This window comes from Rhinatrema bivittatum, chromosome 4, assembly GCF_901001135.1.
Source record: "Rhinatrema bivittatum chromosome 4, aRhiBiv1.1, whole genome shotgun sequence".
Lineage (NCBI taxonomy): Eukaryota > Metazoa > Chordata > Amphibia > Gymnophiona > Rhinatrematidae > Rhinatrema > Rhinatrema bivittatum.
In genome coordinates, this window is record NC_042618.1 from 23,996,621 (window position 1) to 24,019,449 (window position 22,829).

At 45.4% G+C, this 22,829-nt stretch overlaps 1 protein-coding gene across 1 annotated transcript in view; it reads left to right on the forward strand.

Moving 5' to 3' along the window:
• Window positions 1–22,829, forward strand: part of OTUB2 (OTU deubiquitinase, ubiquitin aldehyde binding 2) — a 66,458-nt gene that overhangs the window by 34,141 nt on the left and 9,488 nt on the right. Inside the window, exons 4-5 of the mRNA XM_029597397.1 lie at window positions 10,250–10,368; window positions 12,480–12,564. Coding sequence (XP_029453257.1) covers window positions 10,250–10,368; window positions 12,480–12,564 — 204 coding nt within the window. The remainder of the gene's footprint in view (window positions 1–10,249; window positions 10,369–12,479; window positions 12,565–22,829) is intronic.

A 22,829-nucleotide genomic window follows, 5' to 3' on the forward strand; every position in this document is an offset into this window, starting at 1 on the left:
GATGCCAGCACCTTTTGGTCTGATTTAGGGCCCATGGTTACAGGGTTCTGGAAGGAGTCCTGGTGCATGGCCCCTGGCCAAGGTCTCTTGCTGCAATGCTTGGACTAAAGCAAGATGGAAGCGGATATAAAATAGGGAAGAAATAAAATGCTGCTTGGTGCAAAGACTGCTTAGAAGCTTGATATCTGAAGGACAATATCTTTGACAACCCAATCAAATAAAAATGGTGCAAAATATAAGGCAAACAAAGGTTTAATATATGCCAGAAGTGCCTATTATGACTAGCCACATTGATGGTATTTACTTGTTTATAAGAGGACATTGTGAATGGTAGTTTTTTAGACAACCCTAGTCATCAGATTAATGGATACACGAGATAGACTTCTCGCAGTTGAGGATGCAGTTCTGTGGAATAAACTGACCAGCTATGTTGCGCAGGCAGGGTTGTAGTAACAATTTTAAGAAACAGCTGAAAACTTACCTGTTTGAGAAGGTATTTCTTTGGAGTATAAGAATCTGAAACAGCTACTTGTATTCATGTATTTTGTTTATTTTAATATAGTATTTGAATATTTGACTTGCCAAATCTTTTATTTGTACAAACTTGTATTTTTTTATTTTTTTTTGTGAAAGTACAATTGGAAGCCACTCAGGAGCATGGATGATGCAGCATACACTTTTTAAACAAAGAACTTCTGGAACATAAATTACATTTTAATTTCCTTGACATACCTCTGTTCTGTTTGTATTCCTGGGAGAATTCTGCATAGAGTATTCTAAAAGTCTGCATTCCTCTTCAGTCAGACCTGTGGGTTATGCACACCAACCAGCAGATGGAGACAGAGATCAACAGGCTTCCTGATGTCACTCCTTATATACCACAAAACTCAGAAGCAATCCTCCTCTCGTATCAATCGCTGCAAACCACAAACATTAGAGAGGGAAATAGAATATAATTCTATTGCTAAGATAATTCCACAAACAAGAGACAATATCATTAGCACATGCTCCAACTGTTGTAACCTGCTGTCTCTCGCCCGCAATGGGCCGCAGGGAGTTGTCAGCCTTATAGAGCAATTCTCATATAGTCATTTATTGTCTCTTGTTGCAACCATCTCAAAAAGTTTTATTCATTTAATTAAAGTGCTGAAAACTATTTATTAACGCATCTTTTAGCAAAAAAGTGCATAAACCTCATAACCATTAAAATGGAATACTTAGCCCGATAGATGTCCCCTGAAGAAGACTCTTTTTGCAGTTGAAACATGTGCCATGTTGGGAGAACAATGAAAAATAGCATTTTCGGTTTTTTGAATGATCATCTATTGGGCTAAGTATTCCATTTTAATGGTTATGAGGTTTTTGCACTTTTTTGCTAAAAGATTTATTTATTTATAAACTTTTCTATACCGATCGTCGTAGCAACATCATATCGGCTTACAGTATAACAGCAGGAGGAAATTACATTGAACAGGAAGGGACTAAATGGGATTCATAGATGCGTTAACAAATAGTTTTCAGCACTTTAAATGAATAAAACTCATATAAAAACCTATCTTCCCACCACCTTAAATATCCTACACCTCTCTCAAAGGAGCTAGAGCAGGAGTGGCAACTCTAGCCCTCAAGAGCCATAAACAGGCCTGGTTTTCAAGATATCCATAATGAATATGCATGAGAGAGATTTGCATGCAAATCTCTCTTGTATATCCATTATGGATATCCTGAAAACTGGACCAGTTTGTGGTTCTTAAGGAGTAGAGTTGGCCATCCCTAGGCTAAGGAATAACCAAACCACAGTAAAAACTAACATCCTGGAGGGGAGATAAATATTACATACAGAAAATGTGAATCTCAAGCTTATTCGCACAAGGAGCCAGAGATAGTAATGGAGCTATTTTTCCTCAGTCAAAGCTTGCCCAGATTCCATTATAAATTCCCAAAGAAACTAATGGAGGATCAAAGGGGTATTGAACCACTTTGTGGGCTGTATCTTATCTGGCCTGTGTCACTGTGGACAGGGCCAACCCTCCTGCTGATCTTCCAGGCACAGGCTTGGCTAAAGCAGACCAAGCAAGCTATCCCAAGTGGGGAGGGAGCAGAGGGACTGAGATGAGAAATGGTGGACAGTCCTGCTCGACTTCCCTTAAAATCACATGAGTTATAGTTTGAACCAGATTTAGATGTAATCTGGTTTCTGTGTGTGGGTTAGAGGACCTTACCAGGTTGACACACAATTTAACTTAAATGATTCAAAACACCTCCATTTTGGTTCTCCGTTTTCACTTTCCTATTTCTTCTCCAGCTTCCCTTACCCTGGCTTCACACCTAAGCTCAAATGCTATCTTTCTCTCGCATGCCAGGATCAACTCCTACTGCTTCCTCTTCCATTGTGGCCCATATAATACAATGCAGTTGCCATCTATTGGCCACTGCATGCCAAGGCTACTACTTCTGGCTCATGCTGGCAGGTGCTGCTGCCTTCCTACCACTTTCAGCCTGCATGGGCCGATGCTGTTATGATCTTCTCCCAGCCCTACACCAAACTCTGCATGAGATATGCATAAGGGGAATTCTATGCAAATTCTACACACTACAGTTATACAGAATTCCCCCAGGAGTATATGTTGTTGTGGGAACATGGTATAAATATTAGAAACACTCTTGAAAGTGACTGGCTTTTTTTTTTATGTAACTGGCCAGCTGGGAGATAGCTGACCTGTTATTACAGCCTCATTCATCAGTAATATAGTAATGAAAGCAGAAAAAGACCCAGGCTAGAAACATGTGGGTATCATCCCTCATTCAGCTCCTGAAGGCAGAGTTGTAAGTTCTTTTGATGACATCACCTATGTATGTCATCTGCAGAATCTTCATTGCCAGTGTTCTTTGCCTCCAGCTGCTGGATGGATAGTTGTGGCACAAGCTCACTGGATTTTTTAATTTATTTTAATTTTGAGAGGATTTGGCTGTAGATTTGCCTTTGTAGAGTCTCTGTGCTTACAATTAATGTGTCCAGTCTCCTGTAGCGACACATGCCATCCATTCACACACTCATTTTAGGTGAAAGCAGCTGGAGCTTTTTGAGTCCTTTCCAAGTACTCATTTTGAAAGGGAGAGTCAGTCTGAATTTCTCAATATTCCCTTGTTTAATCTTTTTGAGACTGCTTGAGGCAAGTTGTTGTGCTGCCATAGAACCCAGGGTTCCTGGTGGGCTCAGAATCACGGTTTTAATTGCTGTTCTGCTCCCCATAGTGATAAGTTTGCTCCCTCTGACGATTGATGAAGTCAGAGTCCTCTTCCAAAGCATCTCTCCTTAAGAAGGGAGTGTCTAACAAGTTGAGGGCTGTTTAAAAAGATACTAGGCTCTTGTGCAGCTAGGAAGAAATCCATTGAGACTGACGGTTCAGCGGTTGCTAGGGACATGGAGGCCATTTTGAAGCCATCTCTTGAGTCAGCTGTTGCAAGCAGGGGAAGTTTCACTTCACTACAGGGCTCTCCAATGTTGATTCTGGCGGAAGTTTTTCAGCTGAGCACAGCCCAGGATAATGTGGCTCTACCAAGGACTAATTATTCCCTGGAGTTAACTTCCTGCAGCAGGCTTCCCAAGCACTCCAAGTCAAGGAGGAATCAGATGAGTTTGCAACAAAGGCTTTTGTTGCTCAGGCTGGCCCCATAAGACAGAAAAAGAGAGGCTGAACCCAAGGAGCCAAGGCCAAGTTCACAGGCTAACTTTTATCCTCAGTTATTACTAGTAGAGGAGGAGAAATCCATTCTGGTGAGGAAGAAGCAGATTCTATTAGGCTATTCCATAAAGAAGAGATGCCTGTCCTGATTTCTCAGGTAACGTCAGCTTTGAGACTGAGAAAAGGGTTGAGGCATACCCTGACTGGGACCCAATTTTAAATGGTTTTCGCAAGTCTGTCTGTCTGTCTCTCTTTACATTCAGAGATTAAGACCATGATGTTGGCCAAATGGGATTCACCAGAAGCAGAACGCCCAAGGGTTTTTAGCAAGCTATATCCATTACCTTTAGAATCACAAGAATGCCTCTTTCAATTGCCAGAGCTGGATGCGATGGTGGCAGCTGTGACCCGAAGGACCAAAACCTCCTTAGAAGGGGGGGGGGGGGGGTTTGCGGCCTTAAGGGATACATGGGACAAAAGGATAGAATATTCTCAAGCATATTTTTTCAGCAAATTCTATCATGCTTCAGGCAGCTATTTGTGCCAGCTACATGGTGAGAGCATTGCTGCGCTGGATTCAGCATCTGTCAGAAGAGGATGACATTGCTGAATTGGAGTCAACTATTACCTACTTGGCAGATGAATTGTATGACATTATTTAGGGTGTCAGCAAAGTTCCTTAGCCCTTTCTGTGGGAACCAGAAGACTACTCTGGCTCTGGGCAGCAGACTACTTCTCCAAGGCTTGCTTGAATAAATTGCCTTGTAATTATTTTTATTTTTGTCAAAGAATTAGACAGTTTAATGAAAAGTCTGTGAGAAACCAAATCTCACAGACTTCAGAAAATAGGTCAAGATTGAGTTGCTCCTTTTTTTTCGAGGGCAAAGTCAGTATAGTGAAGTATGGAGATTTAGACTGTAAGAGGTTCCCACAACAGTCTGCTAAAGGAAAAGGAAGGGCTAGAAGACCATGTGGGGATTCGGTATGGCCTTCAACCTCCAGCCAGTCCACACAATGAGGCCCAGAGGATTCACTCCTTGGTTGCTCCAGTAGGAAGCAGGCTTCAAGGTTTTTTCAAGGAGTGGATCCAAATTACATTGGACCAGTGGGTCCTAGATATTTAAACTGGATACTCCCTGGATTTTCAATTCCCTGTGAGAGAAAGCTTTGTAATTTCACCGGCCTCTGCCTCAGGGAAAATAGAGGTGATTCATTCTACTATCAACAATTTTATTATATATTAAAAAAAAAAACTTATTGTGAGAAAAACAATCAAAATCAAATCTATACTTATTTCTCGCTGAAAAATATGGACTTATGTGGTACTTTTACTGTATATGTTCAGCAACCTTCATAGTGCACTCTGTTCCTGGATTGTGTACCGGGTAACCCATAAGAGCAAGAATGCTTCTATAGTGCAAAGGTTTTAATCATCGGTTGCTTAAAGATATTATTGTCTTGTCAAGCTGCACATTTTCTTAGCTTGAAAAAAGTTAGTATAGTATTTAACTTATGGGTGAAGTCAGAGTTTAAAACTCTGTTGCAATCATTGCAGAGTGCCGTGTTGAACTGTAGTCACCTTTTAGCAAGCAGCAAAAGGGATGGTATTTGATCTGTCTTGTGATTCCCAAGAAGGATGGTAGTTACTGATTGAAATTAAATTTAAAGAGTGAACTGAAAGTCTGTATGTTCCACCTTTCTATGTGGAAATCCTCATCTCAATAATCTCTTCAATAAGAAAATTAACTTCTCTGGATCTGAAAGAGGTATATTTTCATATTCTTATGAGAGAAAACATGAGATTTCTCTGTTTTTATGTTTTAGGAGAACATTACCAATTCAGGGCTCAACCTTTTGGATTAGTAACAACCCCAAGAACTTTTACAAAGGTAATTGTAGTGGTTGCAGCCTTTTTAAGGAGACAAGGGATCTTAGTGCATCCATATTCAGACGATTGGCTGATCTGAAGCAAAACATACACAAAGTTTGGTAGCAACCGAATATGTAGTTTCCCATCTTCAGAAGTTGGGATGGTTAATCAATTTTGGAAAATGCCAGTTGAATCCTTTTCAGGAGCATTTAGGAGCCCAATTCAACACTCGAGAAGGATTGGTGACCTCAACAATGAAGAGGGTCTCAAAGATGACTGTGCAAATGAAGCAATTCTCAAGAGAGCAGGCACCATCAAAATGGGCATATCTCCAGCTGCTGGGCACAATGGCTTCCACATTAGATTTAGTGCCATGGGCAAGGGCTAACATAAGGCTGCTTCAAATAGCTCTGCTTTCTTGGTGGAAGGCACAGTCACAAGGGAATGACGTTTGCCTTCTGCTGCCACAGAGGACAAGGGACAATATACTTTGGACCAATGCTGTAAATTTGCAAAGGGGTATTCCATTAAAGGGCCCAGATAGGCTGGCATCTGTCATAATGATAATCCAATCAGGCAGGGGTGCGCATTGCCAGAATTATTCACAGATTCAATAGTCTATTAGGCTTTAGTCAATAAATCATTTAGAGATCAGAACCATCAGACTGGCAGTTATGCACTTCCAAGAGGTAATCAAGGAATGTGTAATGTGAATTCACAGTGACAATTCCACGGCAGTAACTTATAAACAAGCAAGGGGATATCCAAAGTCAGGGTGTAGCAGAAGAGATGGATCTTCTCTTTGTGTAGGCAGAGGAGAATGTCAACTCTTTGCTCTGCATGTTGTAGGACAGGAGAATATACAGGTGGATTATTTAAGCAGGAACAAGATAGATACAGGAGAGTGGGAACTAAGTCCTGGGGTGTTCCAAATAATAGAGCTGAGGAGATCTGTTGATGGATTTAATGGCAACAAAGCAAAAAGCAAAGACTCTTAATGTTTTTCAGCCACCAAAAGGAATATGGCAGCGAGGTCATAGATACGCTGATCAAAGTTAGCTAAAGAAGGGAATGCTTTGCTTTTCCTCCTTGGCTATTGATAAGTCAGGTAATAAGGAAAATAGAGAAGGCGAAAGCTTATGTGGGTCTGGTAGCACTGGATTTGCCACAAAGGCCATGGTATGCGGCTCTACACAGACTTTTAGTAGCAGTCCATTGTCTGCCAGCAAGCACTCGGTTACTTCGCCAGGATCCCATTCTGATGGAAGACCCTTCTCATTACTCACTTACAGCTTGGTTCTTGAGATGGCAAAGATAGTCAGTTATTAAAACATTGCAAAATCAAAGAAATTATCCACTTCATTAGCTTATGTGAGAATATAGAGATGTTTTGAGTCATTTTGCAAGGAGATGCATTGCTCCCCTTGGCACTCTGGCAATTTTCTTGCCTTTTTACAAAGAGGAATCAACAAGGGGTTAGGGTTTAATTCTCTAAAGGTTCAGGTTTCAGCAATTTCCTGTTTTAGGAGGAGAGTAAAAGGTTTATATCTATCCACTCATAGGGATGTTACTCATTTTCTTCAGGGAGTAAAGTGTATGAAGCCTCCAGTTAGATCAGAAATTCCATGTTGGGATCTAAATTGGTGTTCCAGGCCCTGACGGTTTGAGCCTCTAGAGCAGGGGTGCTGAAACTGGTCATGTGGGCCCCCCGAGCCAGTCAAGTTTTCAGGATATCCCTAATGAATATACATGAAAAATATTTTGCATACAAATAAATCACATGCATATTCATTAGGGATATCCTGAAAACCTGACCGGCTGGAGGGGCCCACAGGACCGGTTTGAGCATCCCTGCTCTAGAGCAAGCAACTTTAAAGGATTTGACTTTGAAAACTGTTTTCTCGGCTTGATGAATTTCTGAATTGCAGTCATCATGCCGCGCTCCCTATCTGAGGATCAATAGGAAATCGGTAGTCCTAAAGCAAGTTCCTTCATTTTTTGCTGAAAGTGGTTTCAGTCTTTTGTTTGACCCAAAAAACTGATTTGCCTTCATTTAAATGCTCAGACTATAAGGGGATCAATGGAGGCGTTACATTTTTTGGGTGTAAAGAGATGTCTCTTGAGATACTTGCAGGTTACAAAGAATTTTAGAAAATTGGAACGATTGTGCTTTTCCATGGTCAACAAAAAGCTGAGGCTGCTTAAAAGGCATGTATTTCCCACTGGATTAAAGAGGCCATTATTTCAGCATATTTGTTACAGGAGACGCGTTCCCCAAAGGGGTTAAAGGTTCATTCAACCTATGCTCAAGCTTCTTCTTGAGCTGAATATGGAGTCGTTAATCCCATTGATATTTGTAAGGCAGCAACTTGGGCTACATTAAGTACTTTTCCTAAGGCATTATAGATTGGATGTGTTTTGCCTCAAAATTGGTATCTTGTTTGGCACTGTATTAAAAGTAAGTTTAAAGTCTACTCACATGTAGCATATGGGTTTTGGTACTTTCCACATGTTTCTGGACTGGTGGAGCATAGGGCAAGGAAGGGAAAATTAACTTACCTGATAACTTTTTCTTTTACTTATGCTCCACCAGTCAAGAGGCCCACTTGGGAAGGAAAGTTAGATATTTGTCTTTAATGCCATTTATTAAAAAAAAAAAAAAAAAAAAAAAAAAAGGGGACAAAAAACCATTTTATGCCCTCCCCTAATTTGCTCCATAAGACGCCAGATGTCCGGGAACAGAGCCAGTTTAGCACACCTTTATTTATTTAATTTTCCTGCTGTAAATCCTAGGTGCGTCTTATGGAGCGAAAAATACGGTAGTTTGTAGTATCGTTTCTTAATTTTATTCGTGATGTGGTTCTTGAAGAGTAATTCACTGTCTATGATGTCCCCTAAGTTACGAGCTTGAGAGACAGGGGAGATTGTTGTCTTTTAGTTCTCTGTGTTGAGCGGTGGTGGGGGTGATGGGGTGTTTTTTCTATCCAGGAGTATTATTTCTGTCTTTTCGAAGTTTATTATGAGTTTCATGTTGGTTAATAGTTGTTTTATTTTGGTGAGATGTGAGGCTGTTTTTTTGTAGGTTTCTTCCAATGAATGTTGGATTGGGATTAGTATTTGGATGTCATCCGCATTTAGGAAGTGGGTGAGCCCAAGGTCGGTTAGAAAGTGGCAAAGCGGGAGGAGGTATAAGTTGAAAAGGGTTGCGGATAGTGCAGAGTCTTGGAACACCAGTGTTTAGGTTTATTTTCTTCGAGAGGGTATTATTTATTAAAACCTGGTAGCTGCTGTGCGATAGGTAGGACAAGAACCATTGTAAAGTTTTCTCAGTTAATCCTATTTCAGTCAACCGATCCATAAGGGTTGTGTGGTTTACGGTATCAAATGCGGTTGATAGGTCTAGGAGGATTAATAGGTAGCTTTGGCCGTTTTCAAAGCCTTTAAGCACAGTGTCGCTTAATGAGGAGTAGTGTTTCTGTGCTCAGGTATTTCCTGAAACCAAATTGTGTGGGGAATAGGATATTGTTCTTTTCTAGGTGGTCGGTGAGTTGGGAGTGGATGATCTTTTCAGTGATTTTGGCGATGAAGGGTAGGTTAGATATGGGTCGATAGTTTAATGGGTTGTTTGGGTCTAGGTTGATCTTTTTTAATATGGGTTTGATAACAGCTGATTTTTTGGCAGTCGGGGTAGTTTCCTTCTACGAGGGATAGGTTAACAATGTTGGTTATAGTTTTGGTTATTGATGCTTCAATAGCTTTGATCGTTGGTATAGGTATGCTGTCAATGGAGTGATTTGCTGGGTTCATTTTTTTGATGATTGATTGTATTTCCATTGAGGAGGCTTTGTCAAAGTTGGACCAGCTTGTGGTTTGTTTTGTATGCATTTTAATGTTTTGAGTGTTGCCGTTGAGGCTGTTGCTGATTAGGTTGTTGATTTTCTTGTCAAAGAATTCAGCGAATTCATTGCTTCTGTTCTTGTAGAGTTGTGTTTTCTGATCATTTTGGGGGTTTGAGATTTTGGACAATGGCGAAGAGCATGCTAGGGTTATGTTGGAATTTATTAATTTTTTGTGAGTAGAGATATTTTTTTGCCTTGTGTATAAGATTTTTGTAGTAGGCTAAGTGTGTTCGATAGGTGTTAAGTAGTGGGGTTATTTTGGTCATCCAAATCAACCAACTTGGATGAAGCTACCAAGAAAAGATTATTGTTTCATTCTTGAGTTAATGAAATCCATGCACAGTTTTCAAATATGAGGGATAAAGGTCAGATGTGGGCAATACTTTATTATTAGACTCATTTTGTGACTAGCTTGGGAGAACATATCTCCTCATTAGGTCAGTGCAGATGTTGTTAGTCCAATAAAGTATCACAACTTGTTTCCACTTTTCTATATATTCTAGTGGACTTACCCAGCACATGCACTACTTCCTCCATATATAAGGAAAAACTGACTTAATCTGTGAAACTGTAATTTAAAAGAAACCAAAAGCTATTCTTGGTTGTTTGATTAAGAAAATTGGATTCCATTTATATTGGCACTTTGTACTGTAGGGAAAATGGTTGAAATGTTTAGTTTTTGTGTAGTTCTGATATGTAATTTTTCTTGAGCTTTAGTTTTCTAATAGAAAACTTTTTAAAATTTTTGCATTTACATAAGGACACTGTTTAATAAAGTATGTTTATATATTAAGGACCTCAGTAAAAGATACTCTTCGATTAGAAAAACTCTTGGCGATGGCAACTGTTTTTATCGAGCATTAGGCTTTGCTTACTTGGAGTCTCTTCTTGGAAATCCCAGAGAGATCCGTAGGTAAGTTGTGTTTTTTTTGTTTTTTTTTTTAATAATTTGATACAGTATTTGATGTACTGCTTTAACTGTGAAACTTGTCTCATCTGGACTCTGTATTAAGGACAGGGTTGCATATTCTTTTGCATAGACTGCTACCTCTGTTACTCAATTTACATTTAAAGGTGGGTCCTGCATGGAGCCAAGTGTGCAGAAAATGCATTGATAAAACTGAAATGTTAGGCGCTCCATTCTTAGGCAGTTTTCAGGTTAGCCAGCTAAGAATTTAGATGGCATGCAAATGCAAGCCGCATCCAACACACGTCCATGAAGCGCAATCCATTTTACTGTATAGGCGCTATACAGCTAAGAATTTAGCTGGCTAACCTAAATATTTAGCTGGCTAGATCTGTTGGAATGAAAATTGTCCCACACAGAATGGCCAAATATAGCTGATCACAAAGTGAGTATTCTGGGGTAGGGATGGGTCGGCGGGACTAAGCAGATCAGCACCACAATTTCAGTGCTAATCTGCTAAATTCTGTGGCTTTCCTATCCACAGGGACAGCAGAGGCAAATCTGGGCTGCAATTTTTTTTTTTTATGGTGGCTAGATTTAGGCTGCAGCTTAAATTTTATCTAACATATAGGCCGATACAGTAAGTTGCGGTAGAAAGAGGTGCGTTAGTGCCGGGTGCACCTGCGTTTGCCGCACGCACAGTCTGGATCACATACTGCTCGATACTGTATTTAAATGGCATGCAAATGCAAGCCGCATCCAACGCACGTCCATGAAGCGCAATCCATTTTACTGTATAGAGCGCTATACAGCGCCTATACAGTATCCTGAGTGCGCTGGTACCTGTCATTTCAAATGACATTTGAAATGGCAGGTACCAGGAAGTGGATCCCAACTGTAAGCAAAAGAAAACCTGAAATCCAACGAGCCGGGAAAGCCACTCTTCAGATCGCGACTAATCCCATCCCCCAGCCCCGCTCAGCTGCCCTGGCTGCGTCCATGGGTGCCAGTCTCCGAGGCAGCCCCAGTCCTCTCTCCCATCCTCCCGGGGCAGCCGGCGGCGAGAGCGAGCAGCCCCGGGGCGGATCGCAAGGCGGCTTCCAGCAGCCCTCGCCGGCAATGGTGAATGGGTGCAAGCCGTGACCTCTGACGTCCAGCCGGGTACTCAGGTCACGGCGTGCGTTCATGCACCCTCGCCGGCGGGGGCTGCTGGAAGCCGCCTCGCGATCTGCCCCAGGCTGCTCTCGCTCTTGCCGCCGGCTGCCCCCGGGAGGATGGGAGAGAGGACTGGGGCTGCCCCGGAGACCGGCACCCATGGATGTGGCCAGGGCAGGTGAGCAGGGGCTGGGGGATGGGATTAGTTGCGATCTGAAGAGTGGCTTTCCCGGCGCGTTGGATTTTAAGTTGGGCAGGCAAGAGTTTAGGTTATGCTTAGAAACAGGTCCTTCCTTCCTGCTCCGGAGCTGTCAGCGGGCCCGCACGGGAGACCGGCACCATGGACGCGACCAGGGCAGGTGAGCGCGGGGGCTGGGGAAAGTTTGCCAGATCCTGGCTCTTGTCCCGGGGGCTGAGGGGGTCGTTTGCCCATGAAATTTCGCGTCTCTGACCTGATGCTCCACACTAACGCAGGGGTAAGGGTAGGTGGTAAATTAGCAGGTTAAACATGCGGCAAAACTGCAGGTTAAAACAGCGATAATCGGGGCACACATTACTGTATGGGAGGGAATAGCTAATCCAATCGTTTACATCTCATATACATGCCGCGGGCGGATAGGGTTTCCCGTTGATTTAAAGAAGCGGTAAGGATGGGTTAAAAGGGATTGTGAATCGCGGGTTGGACTAACGCAGCCAAATTGTGAGTAGAAAGCGAGTTAGAAGCAGGGTAACCGTGGCCGCACTTTACTGTATCGGCCTGATAGTTCTCCTGCTACTCTGTTACTAAGACTGACATTCAGCAGTTTGACAACCCTCCCTGCCTTTTGTTTTTATCCAACATAATATTAAATAAAACTCTAATTTCTTAAATATTTTTTGGTCCCTGGTATTTTTTTTATTTTTTTACAGTGAAGTGTGAATAAGACGAGTAGTCTCGCCTAAAAGTTCTAATTTCTTTTTAGATTTAAAGAGATTTTGATACAAAGCAAAAATGAACTGGTATCAGCTGGATTTGAGGAAAATGTATTTGGTAACTACTTTAATGCTGTAAGTAATGAGTGAATATATATTTTTGTTTGTCTTGACATTGCACTACTTTTAGCAGCATCATGCTTGAAACTACATGAACATATTTCTTTTAATGATGTTATGGCTCAGGAATTCTTTACCATGTACAGTAACTTGAGTTTTCACGTAGATAAGCAGCTGAATTAGCCATGCTGTCTAGGTACGTCCTCCATGCCACTAGGTGGCGGAGCTCTCCAAGAGTGGTTAAGTGTTTCAGCCAGGCATTCCATCCTGTATATTGCTCGCTCTGCCTGAGGTACCTCAGTCTAAATTTTTCTGTGCAACAGAATTTGCGGAGCTCTCTACTTTTCCACACTATTCTATTAAAAAAAAAAAAAAAACAACCCAAAGATGTCACGAAATAATATATGAAGACTCCATGAAGGGAAAACAAAGAAGATTAAAAACAAAAACACACAAAAAATCCAACTTTCCTCAGGAGCCCTGCCCTGACGAGATTTCTTAATATCTTGGGGTAGTCGTCCCCCCAGTCGATTTGTTGTTTCTATTTCGTCTCCTCGGTTAACCTCCCGTTTACCCGGGTTGGCACCAAGTAGAGACGGGGGGGAGGGCCCTCTGACAGCCGTTGATCACTCACCAGCCTGCTGAAGAACGGCGCCAAAAATCAATGGAGAAACACTGAGGCCGAAGCATCGACGACTGTGCTGGTGTGCCAACTGTTTGATTCAGCTTGGGTGCGCCGAGGTCGCGAAAGCGTCTGAGCACCGCCGGCGTCGATGCATGCACTGGAGCGCCGACTCAACTCATGCGCAGGAGCGCCAACCAAGGGACAAGCTCGATGCATGTGCTGCTGCATCGGTGAATGCGCCGAGCACGTCAACGCGCGCACCGGAGGCACTGGTTTATTCGGCGCACCAAGGAATCGACGCACGCGTTGTGCACAGACAGCATCCCTCTAACAGGTGGCATTGATGTGTGCCACAGGTTAAGGACAACACGCTGCGGCCTCGCTGCAGGCTTGCCCACACGTCCAGATCAGTAAGTGCTGTTTTCTTGCATAAGGCAGTGACCTGCAAGGGGGGTAATCTGTTTAAAAAAAAAAAAAAGAGAAGCAGAGCTGTTGGTTACTCCTCGCCATCTTTGCTTAGCTAGAGACACCGGCGCACGAAACATTAGCATGGGCACCGAGCGCACCGAACATAGACACAGCACAGGGTACAGTCGGGCACGGGCACTACAGCAGCGTACCACCGGCGAGCACGAGAGAAGTCGGGGTCGCTGCCAGCTCGTCTGCAGGTCTATGGACCCATACAATGAGTGAGCTGATAGGGAAGCCACCCATACTGGGCACCCACCCTGTCATGCATGCGCTTGAAGGCCGGGCTAGTATGCCACGGAGCCCGCTGGTGCACTGAACCACTGGACACACCTGCTGGGTCACCAATCCACGGTCATCCTCACCGGCGCATGCCCATCGACTATCCGGGGGCATCTACGGACATGCTGAGGCGTCGGTGCGTCCTCCCAAAGCAACTTCGCATCCGCTGTACCACCTCCATGCACAGACATCTAATCCAGTGCACGAATTGGGCGCTCACCAGCCGGGAAGAGCCTCTCCTACATGTCTCACGACACCCAACGAGGCACCAAAAAAAAAAATCATCACCTAGAAGCTATTTGCCGGGACATATGAGCCCCACAACCCATCTCAGGTGCTCAACCAAGCTGGAGAACCATCTGGCTAACCTGATTCTCGAAAATGTCACATTTTTCGACATTATACACATTCCTGCTGATACGGTAGAGTTACCTCAACACTTCATTCTAAATACGTTCATGAAGGGGCATGGAATACCCACTTTCCATTCCTAAATTCTGAAGTCCAGCTCCCACATCAAATCATGAGGGTAGAGTCACTATTGCAGAAGGCTCGTTCATCGAGACTTCCTTCTAATGCGCCACCAACCAGAGCCCAACATTGCTCTCAGGACCCCAAATAGCCCCTCAATACCACAACTTAGAGGAGGGCTCTGTCACCTCCATTTTATCTCAGATTGATGTCCCTTCCAGAACTTCTGCTACTGCTATGCTAACCAGACATCTACACAACTCTGTTGCCCTACAATCAACCACGATGACCAAGATAATTTAGCAAACCAGCCACGACGAAGAGATAACTACACTGTTGCAATGACAATGCTTAAATAGCAGATGACAGCAGCCCTTCGCTTGCTTCTCTTGATCAACTGTCCACATCTCGTCAATTCTTCTACTCCATATGGAACAACAATTAAAAAACAAAAAAAAAACTTATATATATTATCCATGTTATAAGCACTCTTTTTTTTTTTTTTTTTTTCCTCAGCAGCAGACATAATGTCAACATGCTAGAGCCCTCATTGGCCACTTTAATGGCTGGCCCTAAATAGCAAAACCTAGCTGGGTTTTTCAGAATCATACCGTCACCTGCGCACATACTTCTGATAAAAAATTGCCATGCTGGGTCAGACCAAGGGTCCATCAAGCCCAGCATCCTGTTTCCAACAGAGGCCAAAACCAGGCCACAAGAACCTGGCAATTACCCAAACACTAAGAAGAACCCATGCTACTGATGCAATTAATAGCAATGGCTATTCCCTAAGTATAATTGATGAGTGACGCAGGGGACCAACTTCCTTCCAACCTGGAAGCTCATCACTTTGGATCCTTGGATCTTCTCCATTATAGAACACCAGTTTCCATGCTGAGGATAATCAGTGCTCTTCTCCAGAATCACTGCATTCAGAGAGTACTCTAACAAGAAATCTATCAGGAATTCTATTCTCAATATTTTCATAATTCCCAAGAGGTCAGGAGACCTACGCCTCATCCTAGACCTCCGTTCATTCAACAGACATCTCTACAAAGAGAATTGCAAGGACTTCCCGCAAGTCCGTTCTTCGAATTCTACGACCCAAGGAGGAAATGTGTTCCCTGAACTTGAAAGATGCACATACCAATGTATCCGGATTACTGGTCCTACCTATTTTTCAAGACTGACAACCAGGTACTATCAATATAAGGCCCTTCCTTTTGGCCTTTCATCTGCCCCCAGGGTCTTCACAAAATATCTGGCAGTAGCGCTAGCGCACCTTCGTCGTCACAGGGTGCAAAATTTCCCTATCTAGACAAGGTGCTTTTCATAGCACCAAATCAGACTCTCCTACGGGACAATCTACTACGAACTATACCTGCCTAAACAATCTAGGCCTCTGGTAATTTACAAAACATCACATTTAGAACCAATATAAACTCTACAATTCATGGGAGCAAATATCGACACCATTCAGAACAAGGCTTTCCTGCCGCATCCGAGAGCATTAGCTCTCTCCAAGCTGGCGTCACTTCTACTTCACAGTGCAACAGTTCCAACACACCAAATCCTATTCATATTAGACCACAGGGCAGCGGCCATTTGTGTAGCTCCTCATACATGCCTACATACGCATCCTCTTCAATGAGGTCTATAGAGCCAGTAGGATCAGATCTTCCATCCAAGGTCCAACCCTATAACCATAACAACAACATGCAGAAAAACCTACAGTGGTGGCTTCTCCCACTAACACTACTCACGGGTTCACTTCTACGACCCCATGGGCATCATGTAACACTACTGACGCATTCCCCAGAGGATGGGAGGCTAACCTAGCCCACTTACAGACTCGGGGGTCTATGGACCACGTAGGAACACACGCGACCCATAAACCTCCTGGAACTCACGGTGGACAGAAATGTGCTTCCACCCTTCGAAAGCAGCTTACCACAGTAGGTATTAATGATTCCTATGACAATCAAATTTCAATGTTCTACATAAGTACAGGAAGATCAGGTTCTTGGAACCTCTGCAGAGTAGCAGTTCAGATACTAGGATGGACTCATGACTGATCCATCCTTCTTCAAGCAACTTATCTTCCCGGAACACACTATTCCAGGACTGATAAAACAGCAAGGGAGGCTGTCTAACCAAGCCGTGGAGGCAACAAAACAGAGTTAGAAGCCAAATGTCCGATCTGGATTCTTTATTGGACAGAGACAAATATCTTTAAACAAGCCCGACTCAGGCCGAGTTTCGCCCTCTTACAATGGAGCTGCATTTTTTGTTTGCCCTGTTTCTCGCGATCTTTTTGTGGTTTTCTTTATCACATTAGTGATTTTATTTATTCAATTTTAGTATTTTTCCTATTTTTTAATAATTAAGTCAGTTCTATGTTTTTACTAGTGCCCACTTTAATTTTTAATTTCCTAGCGTGTAGCAGATGGACTCAGAACCAATAGGTATAGTGTACTCCTGATAGCAGTTGGAGACAGATCAGATTTCAATCTGACATCAGCCCCTAGTACATATACCCCTGCAGGAAGTGCAGCTCTTCAGTATTTTCTGTCTCCATAGCAGTTAGGGACTATGCATGCTTTCCAGCGTTAGAGCAATTTTAACGGAGAAAACCCAAATTAAGAAGAAAACTTACCTCAACGACGAGCTCCGCTCTCCTGCGCTGACACCCTATGGTCCCTCCCCCAGTTGAGAATTCCCGAGGTGATTTCCGTGGTCCCTCTGAGGTGAGCCTCGGTCCAGCGGCTGTCCTTCGGCAGGGACCTAGCACCCGATCTCGGGCGCGGCTGAGAGGCAGCGGGTGCATCCACGAGCGCGGCGGTGAAGGTATTTGCCCTCTCCCCTCGCAGCCAAAGACCACCCAGAACGAAACCGGGAAGCGCCAAAGACAAGGTAAGGTAGAAATCTTTTAAAGACTCCGGTCTCCGAAGCTCGAGGAGTCACATAAGTCACCGGCTGGGACCAGTGCCACCGGGTTGATCCGCCCTAGCTGGGCCCGACCCCGGTCAGAGCAAAGGGCTCTCCCACGTGGGAACCCCCTGAGGTGGTCGCCATATTGCCAGTGTGGTCGCCGTCGCCATTTTGGCCCTGTTCGCCGCCCAGACCACCATCTCGATCCATGCGCGTAGGGCGAGCCGAGCGCACTTTACCTGTGCGCACAACGTCTACGCTCAAGTTCTGCACGCACTAGTTGCGCGCGCAACTCGCGCTCACTAGGCCAGGCGCATAACTGCGACTTGTGCGCGCATCAGCACGCACATCCGTCTACACGCACATATCCGACGCACAAGTCATTTTATGCGTCTATGTCGATGGCACCACCAGAGAAAGAACTCAAGGCTCAGGGCCTCTGCCCAGCATGCCACATCAGAGCCGCACAACAGGAGGAGGAGGCCCTGGGGGATCAAGCCCAGGGCCAGCCCCATCTGGGCCTGAGTGCTAGTTCCTCAATAAGTACCCCGGACCTAGCAAATCCCAGCGGGACTCCCCCTCAAACGGGGCCCCCCCAGCGACACAGCACCTCTTAGCTTGGACTCAGTGTCTATCTTCTGGGTGGAATTTTTCAAAGGCCTACACACCTTCGTTCACATGCAAACGGAGCCTCCGTTAATATGGCCACAGCCCTTACCAGAGGACCGCTACGTCCCGGCCCCTGCTAGGCCCAGGGTAGTGAATCCACCATCCGGACGCCCCACTTACGGGACACGGACATCTCTGATGAGGAATCAGAGCCCCTGGAGGAAGGGGAACTCCCTCCGGGAACAGAGCCTCACCGGACCATGAGACGCTTCTTCACCAAGGACAAGCTTCCAGACCTGGACACCAGCAGCCTGAAGGAACTTGCAATACCGGGCCCAAGTGCCTCAGGGGAACCTAAGACGAACCCTCTGCTAGAGGGACTCCGCCAGACTTCCCGCCATTTCCCCCTGTTACAAACCATTCAACAGCTAATTGACCCGGAATGGACTGCTCCAGAGTCCACATTCAAAGGAGGACGGGCTATGGCAGCCATATACCCTCTGGACCCGGAGGCCAAAGACCTGCTGACATGCCCAAAAGTGGATGTGATGGTCTGCACGGTCTCGAATCCATCCTTAAACAGTCTTTTGACGTCGCTGCTAAGTCCCTACAAATAGCGGCCTGCAGCACTGTTGTGACACGTGCCTGCCTATCACAGACCAGGAGCAACACCCCTGGGGAAGCCATGGAACCAGCAGTATCATTCCTCGCGGATGCTGCTTCCGACCTAGTACACACCACAGCTAGAGAAGTGTCATCAGCTGCTGCAGCTAGGAGACAACTCTGGCTCCGAAGCTGGTCGGCCGACGCATCTTCCAAATCTAGACTCACAAAGATGCCCTTCAAGGGATCCCTCCTGTTCGGCAGTGAACTAGAGAAGCTGGCTGACAAATGGGGCGAGTCCCCACTACCACGGCTACCGGAGGACAAAAGCAAGAGAAACCAGCGACCCTTCCCCTGACCCTCCAGGGGCAGAGGTTCACAGCGCTTCAGTCCATACAGAAATACTTATCAAGTGCCCCGCCCTTCTGGTAGGAACCAGCCCTTTCGGAACAAGCACAACAAGAGGGGGGACCAGCTCGGCTCGGGTCCAGGCCCCAGCCGCACCCCACAATGGGATTCAGCCGACCCGTCCAAGGGAAGAAGCCATAGGGGGCAGACTAGCCCTATTCTACCAGAGATGGGTCGAGATAACTTCGGACAAGTGGGTCCTAACCATCATTCGAGAGGGATACTACCTTAATTTCCTACGAACCCCTCCGGACAAGTTCATGGAATTCCCCTGCCACGACCTCTCCAAGAGGGTGGCAGTGGAATCTACACTGACCAGGCTACTGGCCCTCTAGGCCATAACCCCAGTACCTACACAAGAAATAAATACTGGGCATTATTCCATTTACTTTATCGTCCCCAAGAAAGAGAGGGACGTTCAGGCCCATTCTGGACCTCAAGTCGGTCAATCGCCACCTGAGGATTCCCCGCTTCAGCATGGAAACCCTGCGCTCTGTAATAAGGGCAATACAACCGGGAGAATTCCTCACATCCCTGGATCTTTTGAAAGCCTACTTACACATCCCGATCCATCAGGAACATCAGCGCTTCCTACGCTTCAAACTCCTGTACCGTCACTACCAGTTCCGGGCACTACCTTTCGGGTTAGCCACAGCACCCAGGACGTTCACCAAGATCATAGTGGTGGTAGTGGCAACACTGAGGAAGGAAGGAATTCTCATACACCCTTACCTAAACGATTGGCTGATCAGGGCGAAATCCCCAGAGGAAAGTCACCAGGCAACCAACAGAGTCAAAACTCTACTGGAGAGCCTTGGATGGGTGGTCAACACAAACAAGAGTTGTCTGCAGCCCTCACAGTCTCTGGAATACCTAGGAGTCTGATTCGACACCAAGGAAGACGGGGTCAGCCTGAGTCACACAAGGAGATCAAAACTGAGGAACCTGTTACAAATCCTGCTGAGCGAACCTTGCCCCACAGCATGGGATTACCTGCAAGTCCTAGGTCTGATGGCATCCACACTGGAAGTAGTGCCATGGGCACGAGCTCACATGAGACCTCTACAGCTCTCACTTCTTCTATTGCGCTGGAATCCACTGTCCCAGAACTACACTGTATGTCTTCAGCTCCCGGGCAGAGCTCGGACCCAACTACGCTGGTTGCTACAAGACGCCCACTTAAGCCAGGGAAAGAGGCTATCCTCACCGACCTGGATCCTGCTCACTACAGATGCCAGCCTACGAGGATGGGGAGCACACTGTGAGGAACTAACCGCCCAAGGATAGTGGAACGCAGAAGAATCAGGATGGAACATAAACCACCTTGAAGCACGGGCAGTCAGACTAGCCTGCCTACGGTTCGGTCACAGACTCAGAGACAAAGCGGTCAGAGTAATGTCGGACAACGCCACAACAGTGGCCTACATCAACCATCAAGGGGGAACCAGAAGCCAACAGGTGTCTCTGGAAATAGACCCTCTAATGGTGTGGGCGGAAGTAAATCTCCAGGAGATCTCTGCCGTCCATATCGCTAGGAAAGACAACATCACGGCGGACTTCCTCATCAGAGAAAGACTAGACCCAGGAGAATGGAAACTGTCGACCGCAGCGTGAGCCGCTGGGGAACACCAGACATGGACCTCCTGGCAAACCGGTCTAACGCTCAAGTACCCAGGTACTTCAGCCGCAGGCAGGAACCTCAGTCCCAAGGAATCTATGACCTGGAACAGACCTAGCCACAGGGGACTCTATTATACGCCTTCCCGCCGTGGACCCTATTTGGCGCGATCATTCACAAGATACAGCTGCACAGGGGACTAGTACTTCTGGTGGCCCCGGACTGGCCAAGAAGGCCGTGGTACGCAGACATGAGGAGACTACTGGCAGGGACCCCCCCCCCCGCCTCTGCCTCCACACAGAGACCTGATCCAACAAGGGCCGATCCTCCACGAGGACCCAGCTCAATTCTCGCTTACGGCCTGGCCCTTGAGAGGGCTTGCCTGAGAGAGAACGGATACTCGGGGGCTGTAATAGACACCCTGCTCCGAGCACGCAAATTCTCCACATCTTTAACGTACATTAGGATTTGGAGAGTTTTTGAAGCCTGGTCCGAAAACCATGACATCACACCACGCTCAGTCAAAATTCCCGCGATATTGGAATTTCTACAGAAGGGATTGTCCCTCAACTCAATCAAGGTACAGGTGGCCGCATTGTCATGCTACAGCACCAAGAGCGAGAGCGACAGCATAGCCTCTCACCCAGACGTTTCACGCTTCCTAAAGGGAATCAAACACATCCGCCCACCCCTAAAGTGTCCAGTACCTCTTTGGAACCTCAACCTGGTCCTGGATTTTGTAGCAGGAGCCTCCTTCAGGCCCCTCCGCGGACTGTCTCTCCGTCTATTGACTTTGAAGACAGCATTCCTGCTGGCAGTTTGTTCAGCTCGCTGCATTTCGGAACTACAGGCACTGACCTGCCATGAGCCATTCCTCACTCACCCTGGGAACCATCCAGCTACGCACGGTTCCTTCATTCCTTCCCAAAGTGGTGTCACACTTTCATCTCAACCAAACCATCTCGCAACCATCGCCGGATGAGTTTAAGAATTCGGAAGAAGCTCGAAGTCTACGTCACCTCAACATCAGCAGGCTTCTATGCAGATACCTGGAAGTGTCAGAACCTGTACGAAAAACGGACCACCTATTCGTCCTTCACAGCGGGAAGAGAAGGGGAAGCGGCCTCGCGGGCAACCATAGCCCGCTGGATCAAAGAAGTCATCAAGGCGGCCTATGCAGAAGTAGGCAAACCGCCACCTCTACAAGTTAAGGCCCACTCTACTAGAGCCCAGGCAGTGTCATGGGCAGAAACCAGAATGTTGTCACCTGCCGAGATTTGCAGGGCGGTGACATGGTCTTCCATCCACACCTTCTCCAGGTTCTACCGCCTGGATGTTCAGGCTCGGGAGGACACAGCATTCGCAAGGACTATCCTAAGCGGGTCACGGGCAGCCTCCCACCCGGTTCGGGAGTAGCTTTTATACATCCCATTGGTTCTGAGTCCATCTGCTACACCCTAGGAAATGGAGAAATTACTTATCTGATAATTTCGTTTTCCTTAGTGTAGACAGATGGACTCAGCATCCCACCCTTGGCTGCCGTTACTCATGGAATTTCGAATAATTCAAGGGTATAAGCCATGCTTCCTTCACTTAGGACACCCACCCTGCCGGATGTTGGCGGTCTCCAGCTATAGCCAATTCGACCAGATCAAGTTAATCAAGTTATAAAGTTTAACCCAGTTATGAAGGTAATCAAGTTAATCAAATTAATCAGTCACACATGTCCACAATGCTTTTCGAGGAGAATACTGAAGAGCAGCACTTCCTGCAGGGGTATATGTACTAGGGCTGACGTCAGATTGAAATCCTTGTTAAATGTAACTTTGCCTTATTCACCTCTCTGGTTAATTACTATTTTATTTATTGCTTCAGTTATACCCTTGTTATATGTAAACCGATCCGATATGGTTATTACTATGAAGGTCGGTATAAAAAAGTGTTAAATAAATAAAATCTGATCAGTCTCCAACTGCTATCAGGAGTATACTATACCCATTGCTTCTGAGTCCATCTGTCTACACTAAGGAAAACGAAATGATCAGGTAAGTAATTTCTCGATTTTTAATTTTTCCATTTTATCATTTTCTCTACTGTTTATGTATTTTTAACTATTGTCTACAAGCACCTGCTTGTCATTTTTAATTCATCCAGTTAACACTTTATTTTTATTTTTTGCCATGTTTCCCACGATCTTATTGTATCATCCTCCATTACACTAGTGAATTTATTTTATCCATTATAGTATATTTCCTATTTCTAATG